At 43.9% G+C, this 23,094-nt stretch overlaps 1 protein-coding gene across 24 annotated transcripts in view; it reads right to left on the bottom strand.

Annotated features, from left to right (window-relative positions):
- Positions 1-23,094, bottom strand: part of mycbp2 (MYC binding protein 2) — an 82,549-nt gene that overhangs the window by 30,124 nt on the left and 29,331 nt on the right. For 14 of the 24 annotated variants that reach the window (XM_080413074.1, XM_080413087.1, XM_080413075.1 and 11 more), the window contains exons 17-49: positions 21,807-21,917; positions 21,294-21,398; positions 19,261-19,380; positions 18,918-18,999; positions 18,662-18,779; positions 18,128-18,486; positions 17,772-17,944; positions 17,282-17,407; positions 16,361-16,488; positions 15,912-16,003; positions 15,359-15,493; positions 15,146-15,229; positions 14,827-14,923; positions 14,527-14,719; positions 13,963-14,237; positions 13,068-13,289; positions 12,536-12,727; positions 7,792-7,998; positions 7,198-7,335; positions 6,857-7,035; positions 6,630-6,772; positions 6,404-6,504; positions 6,061-6,279; positions 5,589-5,811; positions 4,644-4,762; positions 3,512-3,599; positions 2,869-2,918; positions 2,581-2,753; positions 2,037-2,181; positions 1,605-1,808; positions 850-905; positions 634-749; positions 392-489 (exon numbers count right to left, since the gene is read on the bottom strand). In XM_080413074.1, the coding sequence (XP_080269200.1) occupies positions 392-489; positions 634-749; positions 850-905; positions 1,605-1,808; positions 2,037-2,181; positions 2,581-2,753; positions 2,869-2,918; positions 3,512-3,599; positions 4,644-4,762; positions 5,589-5,811; positions 6,061-6,279; positions 6,404-6,504; positions 6,630-6,772; positions 6,857-7,035; positions 7,198-7,335; positions 7,792-7,998; positions 12,536-12,727; positions 13,068-13,289; positions 13,963-14,237; positions 14,527-14,719; positions 14,827-14,923; positions 15,146-15,229; positions 15,359-15,493; positions 15,912-16,003; positions 16,361-16,488; positions 17,282-17,407; positions 17,772-17,944; positions 18,128-18,486; positions 18,662-18,779; positions 18,918-18,999; positions 19,261-19,380; positions 21,294-21,398; positions 21,807-21,917 (4,871 nt within the window). The remainder of the gene's footprint in view (positions 1-391; positions 490-633; positions 750-849; positions 906-1,604; positions 1,809-2,036; positions 2,182-2,580; positions 2,754-2,868; positions 2,919-3,511; positions 3,600-4,643; positions 4,763-5,588; positions 5,812-6,060; positions 6,280-6,403; positions 6,505-6,629; positions 6,773-6,856; positions 7,036-7,197; positions 7,336-7,791; positions 7,999-12,535; positions 12,728-13,067; positions 13,290-13,962; positions 14,238-14,526; positions 14,720-14,826; positions 14,924-15,145; positions 15,230-15,358; positions 15,494-15,911; positions 16,004-16,360; positions 16,489-17,281; positions 17,408-17,771; positions 17,945-18,127; positions 18,487-18,661; positions 18,780-18,917; positions 19,000-19,260; positions 19,381-21,293; positions 21,399-21,806; positions 21,918-23,094) is intronic. The other 10 variants (XM_080413085.1, XM_080413088.1, XM_080413083.1 and 7 more) reach the window with 5 other exon arrangements.

Genomic DNA, 23,094 nt, shown 5'->3' with positions numbered 1-23,094 from the left:
ATTCACGTCATAGGCTGCACTAGCGCGCCTGTTTTTGTGTATAGAGGGGCGGGTGTATAGAGGCGCGGAGAGATTGCGCCTGATCCCATTGGTTCACCGATCTGTCCGTCAACCCCCGCCCCGTTAACACAACATTACGAGCGACGCCCACTGCACTCTGGTTGGTTGGGGAAATGAAACACTTCCTATACCGGGTACACCGACGCGCTCCTCCAGGCTTTTATTTTTTAGCAAAACTAAACAATAAAAGCCTGGAGATCGAGGCTATTCACGACATGGTTGAGTGTTTTTGCTTTTGTCTCTGTTGTGTTGTATTGCATTGCAATTGACCTTCCCAAGTGTGCATGCATGCATTCATGAATGCATTTGTGTAGAACAGCTAATGGCTCACCTTGTTAGGCTGAGGCTCAGCTTTTGGTTTGACCATTTGAGTGCCGGGTGGGATCATGCCTTTGGGAGGGTCTTTCACTTCCACCTCCATACCAGCATCTTGAAAACAACAAAATTACATTTTCACACAAGCATTGTAAAAGAATGCAACATCAATTATGTATAGCATTCTCTCTGTTAAGAGATGTTTGAGGGCAGACAGGAGTGCTACTGTGCCAATGGCTGCAACAGCTTTTGAATCACCTATTTCAATGCCATCAATGGTGACATGGATGGTATAGAGGCCTACTGCTCCAGGAGTCCAGTTGGCACTGTAGGTTCCGTCTGTATTGGCCCGGATCAGCATGTTCTCGCTGGGTCTGTAGGGGGAGAAAATGATCCAACTACTGTGAGCGGACTTTATGTCACAATACATCTGGATGAGCAAAAACCTCTCGTTCCTGCACTGCCCTTGCTTACCTCTTCGGGGTAGGGGAGGCAAAACGCAGCTCTTCAAAGGAGTAGTTTTCATACGCCTGTAAAGTGACCACAAAACAAATGCACCAAGTCAACAACATCCAAAATACAAAGTTTCCTGCCCAACAATCGGCACTTCGTTGAGTGTGCGCCCTTAAATGTTTTGGGACCTGACCAGGAATATCAGAGCTTGACAACTCCTATTTTAGTTAAGTGAGTACAGTGCTAAGGTCACGGAGAGAATGAGAAATCAGATGCTTGCATCTGTGACAGCTTTACTCATCTTTTAATTTAAATCAAATTGATTTCAGAATTAAAGCCCCACTCCAGTACTTTATATTAATGTATTTTGTTTAGCATTTTTCAGCTGTTTAAAGTTGTTCAATGCCAAACTTTAGTCCAATATATTGATTCCAGAGTAACCAAAGAAGTGCATTTCGAGTGTTAAGTTCAACATTTTAAGCATGTCATGAAATGGTATTTGACTAAAAGAGACACAGATACTGTATGATTCCCATTGTCTGGAGGGATGGTCATGCTGTGACTGGGTAGTTGGTTTTCACTACCATTTTGGGTTGGCTTTGATTTTATAGGTGAAAGTGGATAAGAGTAACATTCCACTTCAAAACTATGCTTTGAGATGTTGCTTTGCTCACTGTGAATAGACCATTTCAAACCACAACCGCGGTTTGATGAGAAAACTAGGCACTAAAATTGGTAGGAGAAGGGCTTTAAATTTGTTCAGTGGTCGCTCTGACCTTCATCATGGTGATGGCGATGTATCGAGCCTCTTTGACAATCATGGGCTCGTAGGTGGCCTCCAGCTTGGGCGTGGGCAGACCTCCAAAGGTCAGGTCGGTGCCCAGGGTGGAAGCGGAGGCGCTTCCAGGAAGCCGCTGCAGCTTCACGTTCTCCTGCTGGATGGACTTTTTCTGGGAGACTGGCACAGCCTTCACCTCCACCTGGATGGGGAATTGACGAGAACCGCGGGTTAGGGGTGTGAAACAATGGTACAGTGAGTAAGGTAAACAGACCAGCCGGCACTGTCATATAACAGCTAAATGCCCGCACAGTGGCTCTACTCTCACACAGGCTAATTATCTACTTTCAGATGGGTTATTATACAGGTATGAAGTATTTAGCACTTAAGAATAAATTACAAGACAGAATGTAAAAAAAGGTATTCTGACCTTCATGTTAGGGACATGCACCACATCTCCATATTGGTCTTTGGTCTGTACAACAACTGTTGTGGGCCACCCACAGCGAATGTCATCTTTGTTTAGGATCAGCGATGTCTTCTGGGGGTCTGCATACGAGTCTGGCTGCAGCCACCTGCGAGGAGCAGAAGAAAATAGGAACAAAGTCAATGTCTGTTTTTTTTAGCACTAAGAATCAGGGAGTAAAGAATAGAGCAAGAAATAAACAAGGAAAACAGGTGCCAATACTTCCTATTTCCTATGCATACTGTACATCCCATGTTAATTCTCATAGTTTTAATACATTATAATCATTTTATAATTCTTTATAATCACTACATCCACTGGAACAAAGGTTATTTTTTCCATTTCTTGAACAGTAATCGGTTTAGACATACAAGGTTTCCAACGACGATTATAGACATATAGATATTTAGATATATAGATATAGAATATTGTGCAGGTGAGACATCACTTAGCAGCTGAAATCAAATGCTTAAATACTTTTGCATACATTTTTATCAGAAACTCTTACCTAGCTAGGCGTCCTCCGCTTGAGCTCTGCACGCAGGTGATGAAATCTTCCAGGAAGGAGTGTTCATTAGTTTGGAGGTGCAGAGGCAGATTCCCTTCTAGAGCCTCCAGGATGGTGGGGGAGTGAGACAAGGCTAGACCCTTCCCCAGTATACCTGAGTGGGACTTGACCACCTGGTAATAAAAGGGCGATGAAAGCAGAATGCAAAGAGGAAAGGGTTGAAGACATGGACAATATTTGTGAAGGAGGTTATTATAATTATCTCAGATCACAGCTAATGATGTGTACCTGGAGAGAGGCTTCCTCAAGAATCTCGAGATCTTCCTCTAATTCGTTCCCTGTAAAAAATTAAATAGAATAATAAATGTATTGACCTGACATTCAAGCAACTGTGTACAGCAGTGTTCCTCAACCTTTTCTGGATCTGGGCCTACTTGAAAATCGCGAAAGTCGAAAGTGTTCGGCTGTTAACCCATTCAATCCGAGAATGCATACTGTGTCATTTCAGATTTTTTGCCATAACCATTATTTTATACTTTGGGCTATTCAAAAATAGCAGATATACAAGCACATAGCGAGTGCCGTGCTACGAGCTGGTAGATCTGCTATTTTTGAAAAATCTTGAAAATGTGGGCAAATCTAAAGCAAGAATTTTAACTCTAATCTTTGCTTCTGGGGATTCTACAAATGTCTTCTAAATCCTAACAGTTTTTTTTAAAGTTTTTTTTACATAATGTTGCTACATGTATATATCATTGGTTCTCAAATCTTTTCATGTCAAGGACCACCCGCAATGATTTGTATTTGTCCCCGACCCACAGGTTGAGAACCACTGGTGTACAGTACCAGAGCAGAATGGTGAGGCATTGAAGGGGCAATCCGATTCTACACGAGCCAGAAGAAATGTCCTAACCTCCAGTGGCCTCCTTACCTATAGGCAGTGCCAGGTCCTTCTTCATTAGAGCTGCAGCACACATACTGCCCAGGTAGGCCAGCTCCTTCTCTAGCTGGATGATACCCTGACACACACACAAAATACTTTGTCAAAACACTATTTAATGGTGAACTATTTATTTTCTACCACAATCAGCACATTGTCTTCTATGTCCAAAACACGCTTTTAAATTTTTCATTTTAACCCATTAACTGCCAGAAGTATTTCTGGATATTTCTGTCCAGTGCCAGAGATTTTTCATTGAAAAAAAAAAAAGCATCTGGAGCCGAGATACCGAATTTTTCAGTTTTAAGTTAACAAGGAAGTGGATAGGAGTCTAGATCTTCGAAAAATCATATCTCCTTGGTCTTTGGGTTAAATTGCAAAAAAATAAGTTCACGTAGATCTACGCGACTGGCAGTCAATCAGTTAAGGTAGTGAAAATAGCAATAAGCTCACAAAGCGTTGCACCGCTGTGTGACACTCTTGAATGATGAATGTAGGACATTAATTTATGAAAAAACATAAAAAGTTGAAATATGGAGATATGAGGTTTCTGGCCGACAGCAACGACATACGTGTACATGGGTGATTTATGTAATGGCTTTTTTTTTGTGGAGCTGTATTTAACTTCTGTATTGTGATGCGTTTCCTAGTGACAGCATACTGAGGCGCAACAGTGAATCTGACTGGATGTCTTTGTAACAGTGATACCAATTGTAGATGGATGGTTGGATGCTTATGTATCAGTGATTCTGACTGGATGGCTTTTAACAATCTTGATTGGATATTGTTTTTGTTTTTATTGTCACTTAAAAGTTGTATTTTTTTTTTTGTTACAGAGAAAAAGTCCAAAACTAAAAACTAAACAAAAGGACACAAAAAACTAAGCAAAAAAGAAAAACATGAAAAGACAACTGCTCGATTGGGAGTCACACTAGTTCAGTCTTACAGATTGGATATTGTTTGAACAGAACAGTGGTTCTAATACTGCATATTCACATGTGTATATATAGCTATATATACACAAACATGTTGAGCTAATTTAGTTATAGTTTATTACCTAAATAATAAATCATAGATAGAAATGTTATAGACCTCACAGCAGAATGTATTACAGGCCTCCTACCTCATCAGTCCCAGGGTTGAATTCATATCCCACAGCAACACACTTGAAGCCATAGAAGCATGCCTTCTCATCTTTCACATAATCAGACGCCGTTTCCAGCGAGAACAGAACTTCATTTCCTGAAAGGAGAGGAGACGGTGGAAAATCATGACCTTGACACAACAGGAAGAGTGACAGACGGACAGACTGCTGCAGGTGGTCATGGGTAAACCAAAGAAAGCCAGCTGGGCACAGTGTCTTAGAAAATGTTCATTAAGGACATTAATACACACATGCGAATATAATGAAAATCAATGAACTGAAACGGAACTGCAGGATGCAGTCACTGCCATCCTGAGATCGGTCTCCCATGTCATCCATATTCCAGTATACAAGAAATGTCAATTTCCCTTAATCTTACAGAAGATTGTAAAAACAAAAAAAATAGTATTTAACCCATTAAGACCTGAGGCGATTCTTAAAAATGTTTTCTAAATCCTAACAGTTTTTTGAAAATAATGTTAAAAATATTTTTTCACCATTTTTCAAAAATAGCAGATCTACAAGCTCATAGCGCGGCACTCGGTGCCGCGCTATGAGCTTGTAGATCTGCTATTTTTGAATAGCCAAAGAAATCTAGAATGACACAGATACGTCCCAGGTATTAATGGGTTAAATGTAACCACATGAACCTAGTGTCCCTATTCTGGGTGTCTTCATAACAGGCGAACATTCTGCAAAAATAGATGAACATTCAGTCAAAGTAACAGGATCAACAAGATCAGAGCTTGTAAAACAGCTATATGCTGCAAAAGAAATTGGTGTAGAGGGGAAAAAGCAGGAGGAAAAGTATAGAACCCTGGGGGAACCCGGTCGACGTAGTATATAGGGTTTAAGTGGATAAGTCACATCAAGCAACGGGAGAGCCTGCAAACCAAACTGCTACAAATGCAGGGCCTTTCGTACCTGGTAGCACTAGGACAGTGGTGGGCCAGCCAGTGGCACCAGAGAACTTCTTGAGCTCTGTCCAGGTGTTGATGGTGTCATGGGCCAGAGGCTTGCCCCCCGGGCTGGACAGGTGGAATGTGCGGCAGGGGATGAGCAGGCGTAGGACATCCTCAGGCTGGGCCGTGCCACACTGAGGGTCAAACTCTATGGTGGTCCAACGGACACAGTCTGGGAAGGAAACCTGAGAGGGCAATTGAGCAAATGGAACACCAGTTAATCAGTGTTCCAGCGACTTCCTGGAAGTGTCGCACATTCAATGGCAGTGACTGCACACAAAAGAATTAAGCGAATTAAGCGAAGAATTAAGTCAGCCATTGAAACTTGACGTACTCAAGTATAAAACAATTTCTATCACAGCAGGACATTTTTTTTGACTTATTTTTAAGTAAGCTTTCTGCTTAAATATTTTATGGTGATAGGTATAACGTACTCTGTACTGGGTGACTCCAGCTTGCTTGTATGGGTGGTCACTCTCAATCACAGAGTAATGGCTAGAGGTCGTACAAGCTGATAGGCCCTGCTCAGGCTGGTTTCCGGTAGTGCTATCTGTCGATTGGTTAGGATTAAAGGTGGGTGGGGCATACTTCTGGTTGAGGGCAGAGACAGCAGGTAACAGCTCTTGGACTAGGCCAAAGACCTCAACAGCAGCCTGAAGGAGAGAGGAAGGTACAGTAGATTTAAACCACTATATTACATCAAAAGTACCACAATTCATACTACCATGACAATAGGTGAACAAAGTTTCCGGTCCTGTTCCTGGCTTGTATTCTTACCTTGGGTACGGAGGCAGCCACAGGGCCGATGTATGCCAGGATAAGGGGCAGCAGCATGGAGAACAGGCTGGAGGAGCTCAGTAGCTCTGGAATGTCTTCAGCTGAAGACAATTAAGGACATTTTATTTAAAAAAAAAGAAAAAAACAGATTCAACAAAAGTGGCTTCATTGTCTATAGAGGACTCTAGACCAAAGTGTAAGGGTAAGCATGTCATCATGTTCTCACCATCGACAGCGAAAGCTCTGTGCAGAAGGTCCTTGGCAGCTCTGACCACAGCACTGACCACTGACAGAGCCCGGCTGCAGTTCTTATCCTCCTCGTTGGCTTTGCTTAGCAGCTGGGATTGGAGATCACCATCATACTCACTCCTACAGCCAAGAGGACACAGGAAGGTCAGACAAACATTCAATGAAATGGTAGAATACATAGTATGTGCATGTGTGCGGGTGTACCTGTAGTAGAGGATTTGAGGGACCTGACCCCTGGTCTGGTTTGTTCCATTGCTACTCAGGCTGCAGGTGCTGAACGTGAATGCAACGCCATCAGAGCACTGAACTGTGGTCATCCCACCATCTCCATTGGCTGTGCGACTGCCGTAGTTTCGTAAACGGACGGCATACTTTACCCCCTCCTGCGACAAAGGAAACATGTTAATCAGAACAACCATAACATATCTACTAATTACATTATCAGCTCTGTTGTTATTATTTCATGTTCTATAAGTTTCCTGTGAAAAGCCATTGTTTACATGTCAAGTGGGTATGTGACCTGTCACGCAATGTCCTGTGCGTACCTTGAGTGGCACGGCCTTGTCTAGGCGGATCTCAGCAATGTCACTAGGTGAGTCATCGGTGCTGTAGGTTCCTTTCACCAGCTCCAGAGACGTCCATCTGTGGGTGTGGGCTGAGTCTCCTGGGTGCTCCGTCTGGGCCTAGTGGAGATAAAAAAAAAGAAATTAAAAAGTGAGAAAGAACACAGAATAATAAAATGGTAAATAAGAAAAAGAGGTTGCGCATCAACAATGGGTTTTCTCAGTGGAGTGTTAGACCCAAAATCCAGTATACACATCAAAAGTAGGAATAAAAAAAACCCCAAAAAGGTAGCACATCCAAAATTTCAAATAAATGGTGTACAAAGTACTCACATTTCAAAGCGCGTAAGCGTTCGTTTATTGGTGTGTGCCAATAAAAAAAGTGGAAATGTGAGTACTTTGTCCTCCATTTATTTGAAATTTTGGATGTGCCGCCTTTTTAGGATTTTTTTCATTCCTACTTTTGAAGAATAGAATGGTGTTGTAACAAAACAGTAAACACTGGTAAAAGTAGAAAACAATAAACAATAAAATGTAAATGAATGGCAGAACACAAGAGGTGCAGTTGTCTCTTACATCATCGGCGAGCACCTCCAGTTCATACTCATGAATGCCGCCTCCTCCGTAGACGCAGAAGCCCACCAGCACCACACCAGGCTTGTCCACTGTCATACAGATGGCATCAGGGGAGCCGTTGCCCGTGTTCCAGCTCCGACCCTGGCTGGTTTTAGTGAAGCGGTTGGGAGTGGCCTTCACTGAGTGGAGCGAGTTCAGCCCGTCCACCTGGAGAGGGACAACAAACCAAGCTTATAGATGCCACACACATCAAGCACATTATGTGGATATGAGGGACAACTGGAAACATGATGAAACCCATGGGGGAAGTGTAATGAAATATTTCACACATTGACTGCAAATTAGAAGCCATGTTCCAGATAGAAAGTTCTTCCAAAAACAAAAGATACTGCCACATCATTCACCAGGTGGAATAAGTGAGGACCCTAAACAACTCAGCAGGCTGTTTTCTGCATAGCTGTACAATGCAGTGGATCTCATCCATAAAATACTGCTGCCAAAGTCAATTAGCCAATGTCAACAACTAGGCCATACCTGGGTATGCGTGCACCCAAAATATGTGCAGACTTGGCTAATTAATAAACAACTTAAAATTCTCAAAAACGGAATTGTTCCCTAAGGCGAATGCCAATAACTTTTAAAACTAGAAAAAGTGCTCCTCGGAGCACAGGTCTCAGCCAGGTCAGGTACGTTATTCTGGCTTCCTGGTGGCGCTATAATAGGCCAATGTGAAAAGGGTGCCATTTATTGTTAGGTCTTTCACAGCAATCAGACACTGAATTCATGATTTGAGGCATTTTGTTCCAAAAATGTGTTTTGCTAAATTAGACCTGCTGGTGGCGCTATAACAGACCAATGTGAAAAGGGTGGCATTTCTTCCTCTGCATAGTGGGAATGTGCGTGTGAAATTTCACGGAAATCGCAAGCTGCGTGCATAGTTTGAGGCTTTTTGTTCAAAAAGGACCAATCCTGCAAACTTTGGAAGCCAACCTTAGGCAATGAGGATGGAATATGGGAAATCGGACAGATCTGTGTTGATCACATGACTGTAGAGATACTGTGTACCGATTTGCATGACGTTTGGATAAAATCTGTAGGAGTAATATAAAGAAATGGGTTTTGCACAAATCGGCCTCCTGGTGGCGCTATAACAGGCCCATGTGAAACATTTGGGGCAGAGGTTCTGAATTGGCATCCAGGGAGTGTGTGTGCACAGTTTCGGAGCGACCGGGCCAACGGTGCCGGAGATTAGCTGCTAACGGACGGACGGACGGACGGACAGGGGGTAAAACATACTCTCTTGCCTGTCAATCATCGCCTCTGCTCCGCCCCCCCCAAAGGAAAGGATAGGGGAGGGGAGGGGCGAGTGGGCGGGATTATTCGACAGTGACCTCACTGTCGAAGGGCCAAGCTCAGATTACTTTTCAGCCTAATTATTCAGAAAACCCCAGACCACAGAAAATCCACTGAATGTTTTAAGTTCAGGTTTTTTGGGTGTAATTGAGGTCATAAAACCCCAAATAAAACATTGAAAATAAAAAAAGTGAAAATGAATGTCATGATACCTTTAAACACACACAGACACCAGTGCCCACAACATGCAAAAGACAAACATTCAATGAAATGGTAGAATACATAGTCTTGTTCTCATTTATGCTCGTCTTCCGAGTCAAACCATATAGGCGCTCAACGTGATAACATTAATTCTGTGAATTTTAACAAAATTTGGCAAGATCACACGGAAAGCGTTGCAACATTTTCACATGAGAGAGAAATATGCGGAAATGTTATGTCATGGTCAAAGATAAGCTGTGAGATGCGAAACCTCCAACCGTCCATTCGTTTACTGCAGGGTCACGTCATTGTGTTGACAAGCATGCATTAGTGCTACTCGAAGAGTTGAAAAATCTTTGCCAGAGCAGTAGAGTATTCACCTGTTTCCTAGGCTGTGTGTTTTCCACTTCCTGTCGGATTTCATTGGATATCATTAGTCATCTGACCAGTTTCATTGGATTTCATTGGATCAAATCGACAGGAAGTGGAAAACACACAGGAAGTGGAAAGCCTAGGAAACAGGTGAATACTATTTGGATTTTGGTCAGTTTTTCCATCCATGCCACAGAACTATATAAATGTCCACACCAGAGTAAACTGATCTTCACCAAAGCATTACATAATTGCCATTGACTTTTTCTTTCTCATTCCCGAGGGCCCAGGGCCAATCCGTCAATCGGTTGTGATGTTTCCCTGCTGACAACTAACCAACAACCAATAAAACCACCACACAGCCATCAGTCTGGGCTATGGGACAGGGACTACAGATCCAACAACCCACCTACACAGACATGGCAAAATGCTAATTAACAGCTTTGGGGGAAATTGAAAAATCAGCTTCATCAGTCCCTGCCTATGCCAATGCTCAATGATCACGAGCATGAGAGAAATGCATGCAGACAGAAGAAGGGACAGAGTTTTCTCAATTTGATCGTAGAAAGGCAATATGGAAAGAATATCTGCAGTGTAAATTTTAACTAAAAATAACACAGGATGTGTGGTCAGTGTTTGCTATTATGATCTCTATTTATGACAACTTGCTGGCCACAGAGAGCGAGGGAAAGACAACCACTTTTACGGAGACAATATGCAGGTGCTTTAGAGCAGAATAGTCGTTTCCCTGACAACACAGACAGGAGGGGCACAAAAAACACAGTCGTGGCTACGGCTGTCGTCAAGGCACCCAGCCTATGCAACCTGCCTATGACGGTTACCGTGGCAACGGGAGTCGAGAGTTCATAATGCAGTAAATGTGGGTGAAGGGAAGGTGATGGGAGTGATCAACAAACGAGGGGACAGAGGGGGGGACAAACACCAACACAGGGCCTGATCAGGGCCTTAGCCTAGACTTTGACGCCCCACCCTGCCCCCTCGTGACTCAGCATCCCAGAAAAACAAAACCGGTGCTCCATCTTTCTGTTATCTACATTTGGCAACAATGAGGACGGTGCCAGCTGCAAAGCATGACTTGTCCTTCGGCAAAGGCTGATAAACAACAATGCAGCCACTGGAGGGTGCGTGCGTGCATTTGTTTGTTGTTGTGGTGGGAGAGGAAGGGAGAAGACAGAGGAAAATGGATGCTTTCTGAATGACAGTCTCATCATCAGTGGTCTCATTCTCCGACACAGACCTCTGCGCCAACTCTAATTTGATTGGCACAGCAAAGGGGGCAGGGGCTGATTCAATTGTGATCGTGGCTGATCCAAGAATAGAAATGAATTTGATTGGGTGTGTTGGTGGTGGGTGATTACAATGTAAATGTCTAGGACAAAGGTAAGGCATAGAGCACATTAGATATGATGGTAGTTGTGTGCATGCAAAACAAAAGTGTGTGTGTGTGTGTGTGTGTGTGTGTGTGTGTGTGTGTGTGTGTGTGTGTGTGTGTGTGTGTGTGTGTGTGTGTGTTAAAGCTGTCAACAAATATTCTATATTTTAATATTCCTTTGAATATAAAAAAGAATGTTCTACGATAAAAATTAAGGTTAAAAAAAATATATATATATCTGCCATGCGAGTTCTTGCGAGACTCCATGTAACATAGCATGTAGCATGTAACCTAACGGCAGCTGGTCTCGCGAGATCACAGAGTCGGAGAGACCGCAAGCAGCAGTTTATACTTCATCGTACAACGTGAACGTGAGCCGATCTACAAGTCCTCAATGCTTTGCTGATGCGACGCGTTGTAGATTAGCTGTGTTTGCCACGGGACAGCATCATACGATGAAGGATAAATCAGCTGCCTCGCTGTGAACACACACAGACTTCACACCGCAGACACACACACAGTAACTTGACTCGCTCGGTACTAGAAAGAAAACACGTTTAATTGATTCAAAATGCTAACAGGTCAAGCTGAAACAGGCGATTCATTTGGTAGTAATGGCAGACAGTTTACAACGATACTCTACCGAAAACGCGATGTAGAAACTATGTATGGATTGTCCCTCACGGTAAAACTCCCTCCATGTCACATTTCTCTGTCTTGAAGCCTACCTTAATTTGATTTAAACAAAAAACTATAATTAATTGGATAACATATCCAATGTGAGAGTGTGTGTGTGAAATATATCAATATATCAACCAATAACTCATACCAAATATCAACAACGTTTTAGAAACGGGGACAAACCGCAACCACCAGTATTTACAAGCACCTTCACAGAAAAACAAGGGCAATGTCGCTTACAATAAGCAGACATGGCAACCAATCATGACGCGTTGCAGAGCCTTTTTTACCAAACACACCCCCTTTCCACAGCCCCGCCGCCACCGTATATATGCACATTAATCAACATGTCGGTTTTCACGTCCAGGTAAATGAGCCACAGTTAGCCAGAAGCTAATTTTCATATGTAGTCCCTGAGCAGGCTGATAAAAAGTGGTGATAAAACTATCCATACAAAAACAGACATATCAATACAATACAAGACAAGTAGACATAGTACAGGAGACAGTAAAAAGTATGAATCATTCATTTGATCTCGCAAGAGAGCACGTTTCTCAGCACCAACCGTGGCCAGCACATTAAAGGAAGAGACTTTTGCTGTGTTTGAGCATACAATATTTTATATAAAAAATAATTCGGACCCACGTGGTGTTTTAAAAGGAATAATCTGAAGTAATTTTGGCCAATTCTGACAGCCTTAGTGTGTGTGTGTGTGTGCGTTAGTTAGTTTAAAAGATAGCCAACCTCGGATCCCAGAGCAGAGGCAGTGAGCTCAGAGACAATGGAGGCCAGCAGGCCGCAGGTGTTGGAGACCAGGTGGGGAGAGAAGAGCTCCACCTCTTTCCTCAGGCTCTTCCTCACTGGAAGTACCACGATCACCAGCATCTTCTCCAGAACCTCCCGGAAACTGGTCATCCCCATCAGGTTCTCCTCCGTCTAGGCAGGCGTGGCAAAGGGGAGTGAAAAAGTGTAAATCTCGTGTTGTTACACGCTACAACAAAATCACACCTTGTCATATTTCCGAGAATGCACTTCAGGAACAGCCATGGACATGGACAGGATTATAAATAAACCCCCTTTGCATAAAATATCTCTGACAGGGCATAAAACACTTTTAACACGACCATCTTTCCTGGGCTTTCCACTGACGGCCTTAGACTCTGCATTTAGAAGTGAGAATACCTGATGAGGAGAGTGTGTGTGTGTGTGTGTGTGTGTGTGTGTGTGTGTGTGTGTGTGTGTGTCAGTGTGCGCGCGAACGTGCCCATGCACTCACGTGGCTGAGCTTCTCCATGTGGGCCACCAGCAGAGGGAAGCGGTGAGCGAGGGCTGAGTCGTTTTCCGTGCTCACCTGCTTGACCAGCGAGCGCAGCAGCACCTCGCCGTCATAGGCGATGGGCAGGATGGAGGTCAGCTTAACCGAGGTGTTGCACAGGGCCGACATCACCGCCGCCAGCAGGCGGCTGCTGGAGGTGCGGAAGTTGGCCTCAGCGATGTCCTGCAGTATATGGGGGGAGGAGAGGTGTGAGAGAGAGAATTAGTCCATCTGTAGAGCTAGGGGGAGATGGGAGATACATAATATTATGGACGAAAAGGAAATATTTATAAATGATATGCTGCCAAGATGTTGCTAAGTTTTTCTCAACTTGCCTCGTTTACACCAGTTGGTTCAAAAAGTTCATATATATATATATTTTTTTTTAGGGTACATAATTTGCCTTAGTGTTGGGAAATGAGGGTGCACAAAGTACTAATAAAGGAAATTAAAAGAATTCATAACATTTTGTATAGTTGTATACTGCATATGCAGTAATAATGTGTGCTGGTCAAAATCCCAAGGCACACATTGAATTGACTCACGGCACACCGTTTGAGAACCCCTGCTTTACGTGAATAAACAAGACTGTGCCTCTGTGTCTTATACACACTATTTAATGACATTCCTAAATAACAGAATCATTTAATTACTTACTCTTACATCTGTGGAACCGTATTGATACCTCGATACTACATTTTTTGTTTCGTTTATCAAAATATATCATTCATATTGAAAAATGTTATACGTACAGTATAGGCCCAGCACTAGCATGTTGTGTGCAACAGAAAAAATGTCAACAAGAGTCTATGGTGTCTAATCTTAACCATCAATAGTAAATTACAATGAGCCTGACCTGGTCCAGGCAGTTGAGCAGGTCACAGAGGCAGGCCCACTGCAGGGCCGGTGTGGGGTAGAAGGAGTGGAAGCAGGCGGTGAAGGTGTTGTGGCACTCCTGCAGGACGGCCTCCAGCAGGGTGAGTGGCTGCGACAGGTAGCCCTCGGGGTCGTTGTCTAGCTTGGTCAGGCAGTTGTCCATGCCCTCAGATAGGACCTTCTTCAGCAGGCTGCGTGTCTTGCCTACGCACTCTGCCAGCTTACTGGACTCCTCCACCACAGCCTTGGTGCTGGCTGGAGACCAAATGAGAAAGTGAGATGAAGACAGCGAAAGAAAGAGAGAAAGAGTTGAGAGAGATTAGACGATATTAGATTATAGTCTGGGTGAGCTGGGGAGCTACTTACAAATACATTTTCAATCAAAGCAGTGTTAGTAAATCTGTGTTTATATCTGGAACTCTTGAACAAGAGCTTTTGTTATTGTATATGTTATCTCACGTTTTGAATTATTTTGCATGGGAGCGCTGCAGATTTTAAATATATATTTCCCCCTCCCCAGGAAGTAACCATTATGTATCCTTACCAGAGATGGGGAAGATCTCACAGATGTAGACCCTGAGCAGGCGGAGGCAGCAGGTGCCCACAAAGCGGAGTCTCTCCAGGTCCAGCAGGGTGGCTGTGTACTGGAACCCCTTAAGGCCTCGCAGCTCCTCCACCCCCAGAACCAGGGTGGTCCAGCTCCAGTGGAGAATACTCAAAAGAGACTCAAAACACTCCTGCATAGAGAGAGAGAGAGAGAGAGAGAGAGACATGCATATTGTCAAAAATCACTCCTTGGCAGACAGAGGGTAATCACTGTGCAAACAAGTAAGACGGTACTTACCACTGAGACTGTGCGAGCAAACGAGCGCTTGAGTATGTGGACTGGTTCACTAGTCTGCTGTTTCCCTTTAGATGCATTGCCGTCATTTGATGGAAGCCTGGTGTTAAATGAACATAAATATCAACCAACAAATAGATTGCCTCTGTGGTTATCAACTAGCCGAAATACAAGCTAACAACTTGTTGCATCTTGTAGATCTGCTATTTAAAATAATAATTGAGATTGTTTAAAAAAAAAGTGCCTAGAATGACATGCCCATAAAAGGGACGGAGGTTGAAAGCGGTTAAATATGAGGCAACTGAGATAACAAGATGCGTACCTGTACAGTAGCTGAGGTATTTGACCTGCATTAACATCAGTACCGTTGTTTGACTTCTTGGAGCTCTTGAACTGGAACACCACACTTAAGAAGGGGGGGACAGACAAGACAACAAATCAAGCCTGAACAAGTCCATTAAATACATGTGAACATCAAAAGCAGAAGAACAAAAGACACATTATATAGGTTTATACAGTATGGCCACTGTGTTACCCGTCATCAGTAGTGATGGTAGCCTGGCCATGGGAACCACAGTCACTGCTGGGACCGGACACTCTGGCCCATGCGACATACCACCAGCCTAGCTGCAACAGGACTGGCTCATCAAACATCATGGCATATTTCTCCCTAAGACAACAGAATAGATGCATGGTCAAATGTCACATCAACATTACATCATAACCTCTGTGTGCCAAGCTGTATTACCAAAAACAAGAGGGAAAAAGTAAAAGCCTGCAGATTTGAAAGTGTTGCTGTCGGGTCAAAAACTTCCAAAACAGTTACTTTTCAGGAAATGGAAAAGAATGGACACAGCATATCATTATTTTGTCACAAGCTCTTGTTAATATTTTTGGTTAAATACCCACACACAGCCTTTCCATTTTTATTCCAAAAATAGCTGCAGATCGGCTATATTCGCTACTTTTGCGCAACACTCTTGTACGACGAAGTAGGGCATTACCTTACGAAAAAATATATAAGATACAAGGTTTCTGCCAGACAGCAAGGAAATGAGAGGCTGATATTGCACTGTATGATAATGTACCTGGCAGCACAGTCATAGGCCAGCACGTCAGTCTCCGCCAGTAGATCCCCATCCGTCTCGTGATCTCCTCCGTCAGGCCCCAGCTCAAACAGCTACAGGGGTAACAATAACGGTCAACAAATGCCGCCGCAAATATTGGCCTAATGCAGAGCTATCACAACACAAAAGGCTTCTATGAACATCCGTGTTGTATGACGAAAACAACATTCTCAACTGAAAAAACAAACCAAGTATTGAGTATGAATTAGACACATGCTCCTTATGTCCGAACGTTGAGAACATTTTGACGACATTCAGAACTTCTGCTTTTTTTCGGATGCCCCTGCACCCCCAGATGTCCTGATTGTCCCAACTAGTTCGGAAAGCTCGTCCGAAACATACGTTTTTTCCGACGTCGGAAGGAGCATGTGTTTGACCTTACAAGATACACGTCAGGAAGGAATGCTCACCTTGATCTTGGCAGTGTATTCACCTCGACCCCCAAACAGGCCCAGCCCACCCAGTAGGATGTCTGCATCTGCACAGAAGCGGATGGCCTCCACAGAGTGGGCTGAGTAACCCCAGCCACCACCGTGACCTGGAGCAACACACACACACACACACACACACACACACACACACACACACACACACACACACACACACACACACACACACACACACACACACACACACACACACACACACACACACACACACACACACACACACACACACACACACACACACACACACACACACACACACACACACACACACACACACACACACACACAGAATGTAACTAGACTGGCATGGCCAGACTAATATCACTTTAGATATTAGATATATCAGTAGATATTAGTCTGGAATCTCTGTGTGGAACCTGCATTTCTAAGGGGCGGATTTAAAAAAAAATCGCTGGTGATAAACCCGCCCCATATTTGGCCCTGATTGGCAACTCACTACTTCGGAGGGAGTGAAATCCAATCACAACTTAGCGGTGCCAGACCAAATCTGCCGAGGGCAATTTTTTTTTTTGCAATGGTGACAATGCAAATGCCATTGCAGACAAATCTGTATCATTTGAATGTAGCTGCATCATTTGTCTATTGAGAATTTCACCATGGTAAATGGACAAAATTGCACCATGGAAAGCTATTCTGAACGTAGACAGCCGGCGCATCGGCATAGAGCCTGCCTACTGTAAAACTGTGTTATTAGATAATCTGTTTTTTTTTTTGCATTTTTTAATCGCAATAAATTATATCATATATCGTCCCATCCCTAGTTTACACGATTTAAAATGTCACAAAATGTAAAATGTAATCTAATCACGTTTCAGTGCATTTCCCAACAAGTGCAGTACAACACAGACCGTGTCTACTCACTTTCGAAGCGGTTGACCACGCTGTAGTCTTCCTTGGAATAGACTTTCATTACAGCCTGTGTCTCCTCTTCTGCACTGGCAACGCCCATCTTCAACTCCTGCATGGCCGCCAGTGTATCTAGGCAACCTAATCACGACACACACACAAGTATACTTCCTCAACATGACTGCATACATTAAGTATGTACACTCATCATTACTATTAGGGATGCATTTAGACCTGGAACGCATCTGTGTCACTTTAGGTTTCTTTGGCTATTCAAAAATAGCAGATCTACAAGCTCATAGCGCGGCACCGAGTGCCGCGCTATGAGCTTGTAGATCTGCTATTTTTTTAAATTAGTAAAAAAATATTTTTTATATTTTTTTCAAAAATCTGTTAGGATTTAGAAAACATTTTAAGAATCCGACTCAGGCCTTAATGGGTTATTTTACTTTGAAAAAAGTTTATGGAAACGTATTGAAAGACTGGTTGGAGCCATGTTCATTACCCAGGATGTGCAGGGCTCCATGAGAGCGTGTGGTGGTGGCATTGGTGCCGGAGGGAAGTGCCAACTCGGGGCTGAGGATGCTACAGCGAGCCTGGAGGTCTGGTGCGGACGGCACCCTGGCGTCAGCTATCACTGCATTGTAGCACCACATCTCCCTAGAGGCTGGCAAGAACCTAAAGATAGCAACACAGGTGGCAGGGTAAGTAGGTAAAAAAGAGTATCAAATACACAAACCATTATGTTTGTACGCACTCTTGTTATACTTCGTTTCTGTATCTTGAAAACCAGGATTAAGTCATTCATCCATATCGATTAATCAATCCTTTGATAAATCCTTACGCTATTAAGTGACGTACCTCCATATTACATCATAGACAGGGTCAAGACACAGGCCAAAGCCCTGCAGATCCTCCTGCTCAGAATCATTGAAAGTGCGGCAGCTCCCGTCCATCTTGTTGATGAGCAAGCACTTGAAGGGAGGGGGCTCAGAGACCGAGGTGGGCACCAGGCCTATGATGTGTTTACTGGCAAAGATCTCGGATGTGGCGAGGACATGCGAGTTTATGAGGGCCTCGTCGATCCTCAGGAAGGTCTGGTCTCCACTGGCGCCAATCCAGGTGGCCTTTCGGCCATATTTGGCACCGATGTTAGGCATCGGGGAGGGCTTGGCATTCCAGTAGGGCATGTCCAGGATGGGTCGGCCCAGCTGTCCTTTCTGCAACACCAACAGATGCATTCAGCTTCCAGACCACTCTGTGGCCAATCACATTGCAGAGGCTAATTACGCAGCCATGAATCACATAGACATCTAGAAAAACTTGGGGCAAACAGCACAACACCATTGTAAAAATACATACAAAAATGCTACTGAAAACCCTCATAGTTCCTACCGAGAAGCTGCCGAAGGTGAAGACCTGTCCATCCATGAGGAGTACAGCTGTGTGGTTACTGCCAGCAGTTACCTGGACACTGGGGCCCGGGAGGGCCTGCACCAAAGTGGGAGAGCCCCTACATCCAGAAAACAGCAATTCAGGCATGGGTTGGGTAAGTAATAGTATACATGTGGTATTAGGTGTGTGTGCTTACACCCATGCATATACTGTACATGTACAGGTATATGCATGTTATTTCATCCAAGCTACTTACCTGGAGTTGACGTCTCCATGTCCAAGCTGCCCATGTTGGCCATAGCCAAATGTGTAGACATCACCATTCTCCATCAGTACCACTAAAGGAGGTAGGTTAAGAGTCCCATAAATAAAAAGAACATTTTTTAAACGGAAAAAATGTTTTTATAATTCCATTTACAGTAAAGCCAATAACTCTTAACCGTTTAGATTTTGTTGTTTCTTTGAAAAGAATCCCTGAAGTGATAATACTAATCCATGTTAAGTGGTCCCATCCTATACTTAAACACCACAGTGGAAGACATAAAAAAATAGAAGAGGAAGTGGCTAACAGGAAGTGGCTTTGAGGAGGTCAACCTTACCGGAGTGGTGAAAACCGCAGCTGACCTGCACGGCTCGCATCTCGCAGTCAAATCTCACGGCCCCCGGAGGATAGGTGGTGATTTTGCTGGCATCCTTTTCTCCTCGCTCGCTGCTGCCGTCTACAAGGCAAACATTCAGTCAGAACATGGCGGTGTGGCAGAGGAGAGGGATGGGAGAGACAGTAAACACATGAAAGAGAAGAGCAAAGGATAAAGCTGCAACTTCAGAGCCTAGAGGTGGATGTCTCTGTACAGTCAGTCCTGGGAGGGGGAAAAAGAGAGCTGGAAGGAGTGGAATCAACAAAGAATAGGAGGAAGGTGGGAGGGCATGCCAAAAAAGACAAAGAGGGAAGTAAAACGTCTAAAACAAAAAGACTTTTGGCAACCAGCACCTCGTCACTCGTGTGTTAAAATAGCAAGCACAAAAATCCTCTGATAAATAGCTACATTTGTTGATTTAAAAACAGATTTGTCAACTGCTGTATGTTGAATCTGGTTAGGTGCCATTTCATATGATGGATGAGTAACAATGAGAAAGTCTGGTTGAACCCAAGCCCTGTTTCAGAGGTCATGGTGGTGGTGCGTGAGGAGAGTGGAGGTAGAGGCAGGCCCATGCATTGCTACTCATACAGTGTCTCTGAACACCCTTTTTGGGCCATGGACCAGCTCACATCGGTGACTTACCCAAACAGCCCTTTAGGATTAAGACTTGATGAGTTGATATACTCATACTATTTATGGTTCAATTACTCTGAGTTGACCCTTTATTCATAAAAGCATAGAAAGACTAGAGGTTTGTTTGCTGGTCCGTGGCCCAAGAATCTGAAGAGGAGGGCTGAAGATCCAGCTCTTGGACATGATCTCGATCAGTAATAGTAAACTGCCTTTAACTGACAAACTGCGGGCACTCTTAACTTTTCCTTGGTGACATTACAGTGGGGAATACCAGTGTATCACTATGCTGTCAAGTGGCAGGGTGGGAGGATGTGGAACACTTGTTCCTGTTGCTCCATAGAATGGTAGCACCACTGAAATGGCCTTTTCAACAGCAGAATTTCAGATAACCTAATATAATTTCTCTCCTTTACGTTTAATACTTAACTCCCATGGAAGAATCATAATTTAGCAAAGCAGTACAGCATCAATCCCTAAAGTGACAATAGGAAGGAAACTGCTGTAGCTCTTAAATCTATTTCATTGTTTTCAGATATAACTGTTACACAATGGAAAAATGTCTATTTATACTTTTTTTCGGAAGTGGTTTCAAATGAGTCGTGTTCGATTAATTCCTCACATCCTAAAAATAGCTCAAACTACACTCCTGTCAGATGTGTCCCATTGTCATTTACCAAAAGCCTGTTCTCTCCCAATGCACAATGATGTATCTGCTTTTAATCCTGCAGAGCAGACCAGAAAAGTGAGAAATCATTTGCTTACTGGTTATGTTAGACTGATATATTGATTTCTATTTTTTCCCCCTCCTTTTTCTCCCCAGCTTAGTTGTTTCCAATTGCCCTATGTGTACTGCAGTCCCAGGCACTGCCAACCCCCCCACTGTTGGTCTGGGGAGCATGTAGACTACCATGTATCTCCTCCGATAAACATGGAGTCAGCCAGTTCTTTTCACCAACAGCGAGGAGTTTCACCGGGAGAGATTAATGTGTAATTAATGTGATTTCATGCTAGACTAGCATCTTTTCAAATGAAATATAATTGTCAATACAGCATACTAAACAAATAGCATTCAAATACACAACAATGTAAAGAAATCCCTCCCGTTGAAGAGATCTGTCTTAACCTGGGCCTGTAGACTCATCCTATTTCCCCATCCCTCTGCACTGGTCCAGAGTGAGTCTATCCTGCCTACAGGCTACACTGTTCTTTACCATAAGATGTGGTAAAGACAGCATAAGCTTCTTGTCTCCAGAGAGTGAGAGAGGAGGTGGGCGGGACAGCCACATTGGGAGGTGAGTCAGAGGGGTGGGGAGAGGTGTCTTTGCACCCGTTGAGTTAGATAGTGAAGACCATAGTACCTTTGTGCTTGTCCCGTTTATGCCTTAGGGCCTGAAGGGGTCTTATTCTGGCTAGGGCCTGCTCACGCTGGTTCATAAATATGGGGCCGGGGAAAACAAGGGGGCCTGGGGGAGAAAGAAACCTTCACATGCATGCACAAGGCTCACAAATGGGAGAGAACACAATGTCAATACTACACAACACAACAACATTACACGCGCACACACTGCAAAATTATGAAAAACACAAAAGCAAGAGGGAAGTCACCAAGGCACAACATCCAAACTCAAGGCAGCACCCGAGGGTGGAGATTTATCACATGCTAACTGGAGAACACATTTGATGGCATTTTGTGGTCTCAGCCTTTGTCGGTTACCTTTTCCTTCCCCCTCGCTGTCCCAAAGGGGTTCTTCCCAATTCTACCAAGTATCCACATTCTCTTCTATCATAGCAAAAAGCCAACACGGGCACATATCCAGTCCTCAACATTTCCCCCACTGCTCTGTTTCTCTTGTCTCTCTCTCTCCCCGTACCTCGGCCCTCCTCCAGCCTGTGCCGGCGGTTGATCCTCTGTCGCTTCTCCTCCTGCCGGATCTGGATGTGCTCTTCGATATTCACTCCTGGAGGGGGAGGGACAGGGACAGCTGAAACACAAAGGGCCCCAGGTAGAGGGAGGCAACCCAGACAGGATGCGGCAAGAGGAGAGACGGGAGGTGGGGGGGCAGAGCGGAATAGGACAAGACACACACGAATGAATGATGGGCAGACATGATGGAGGAGCGATGACTCTGTACAACAGGTCGAAAACCAAGCATGAGGAAGTGCACCATGTGTACAATAGTGCATCAAAGCAAAATGTTAAATGTGCTGTGACGGCACAAGTGGCATGCTTGCATGGACTCGAATAATACATACAGCCGGTTTGCCAATCACTGGTTTAGGAAGGGCCAAGACAAAATAGGTACAATTTTAACTAGAAAAAGTGCTCCTCGGAGCACAGGTCTCCGTCAGGTTAGGTAGGTTATTGTGGGCCATAATTGTGCGTCATTATAGAGTTGAGTGGAATCTGTAGAAGTTGAGGGATTGACGTTGAGCTAAAGTTATTGCATAGACACAATGTTGATTTGTGGTGTGTAGAATATCGCTCTACAATCTGTTAATTAATAGTTACTGTTAATTGTATTGTTATTAATGTGAAGTGGCTTGTTATAGTGTTATAGTCAGAACATTTTTGGATGGAAAGCGAACCACTCCTGCAAACATTGGATGTCAATCTTAGCCAATCAGGATGGAATATGAAAAATCGGATAGATCCGTCTTGATCAATGACTATAAAGTACCGATTTGCGTGATGTTTAGACAAAATCTGTAGGAGTAATCCTGTATTAAAATTGGCATAAGGGAGGACCTTTTGCAAAAATCAGCCTCCTGGAGGCGCTATAACAGGACAATGTGAAAAGGTTGGCATTTCTTCCTAGTGGGAATGTGAGTGCAAAGTTTCACGGGAATCGGACGCTGTGTTCATGATTTGAGGCATTTTGTTCAAAACGGGCCACTCCTGCAAATTTGTTATACCAATCTTAGCCATAAGATTGGCCTCTAGGGAGTGTGTGTGCAAAGTTTCACACTGATCGATCTAGTTGTAGGTAAAAATGCGAATCGGCCTGTTATAGCGCCACCATGAGGCTGGATTGAAAAATGTAGGGTGACATTTCTTCCTTGGCCTAGTGGGAATGTGCGTGCAAAGTTTCAAGGCAATCGCACACTGCGTTCATGATTTGAGGCATTTTGTTCAAAACGGAACACTCCTGCTAACTTTGG

Source organism: Gymnoscopelus braueri (assembly GCF_963280865.1).
Source record: "Gymnoscopelus braueri genome assembly, chromosome: 18".
NCBI classification, from domain to species: Eukaryota; Metazoa; Chordata; class Actinopteri; order Myctophiformes; family Myctophidae; genus Gymnoscopelus; species Gymnoscopelus braueri.
This window is presented reverse-complemented; position numbering and strand designations above follow the sequence as displayed.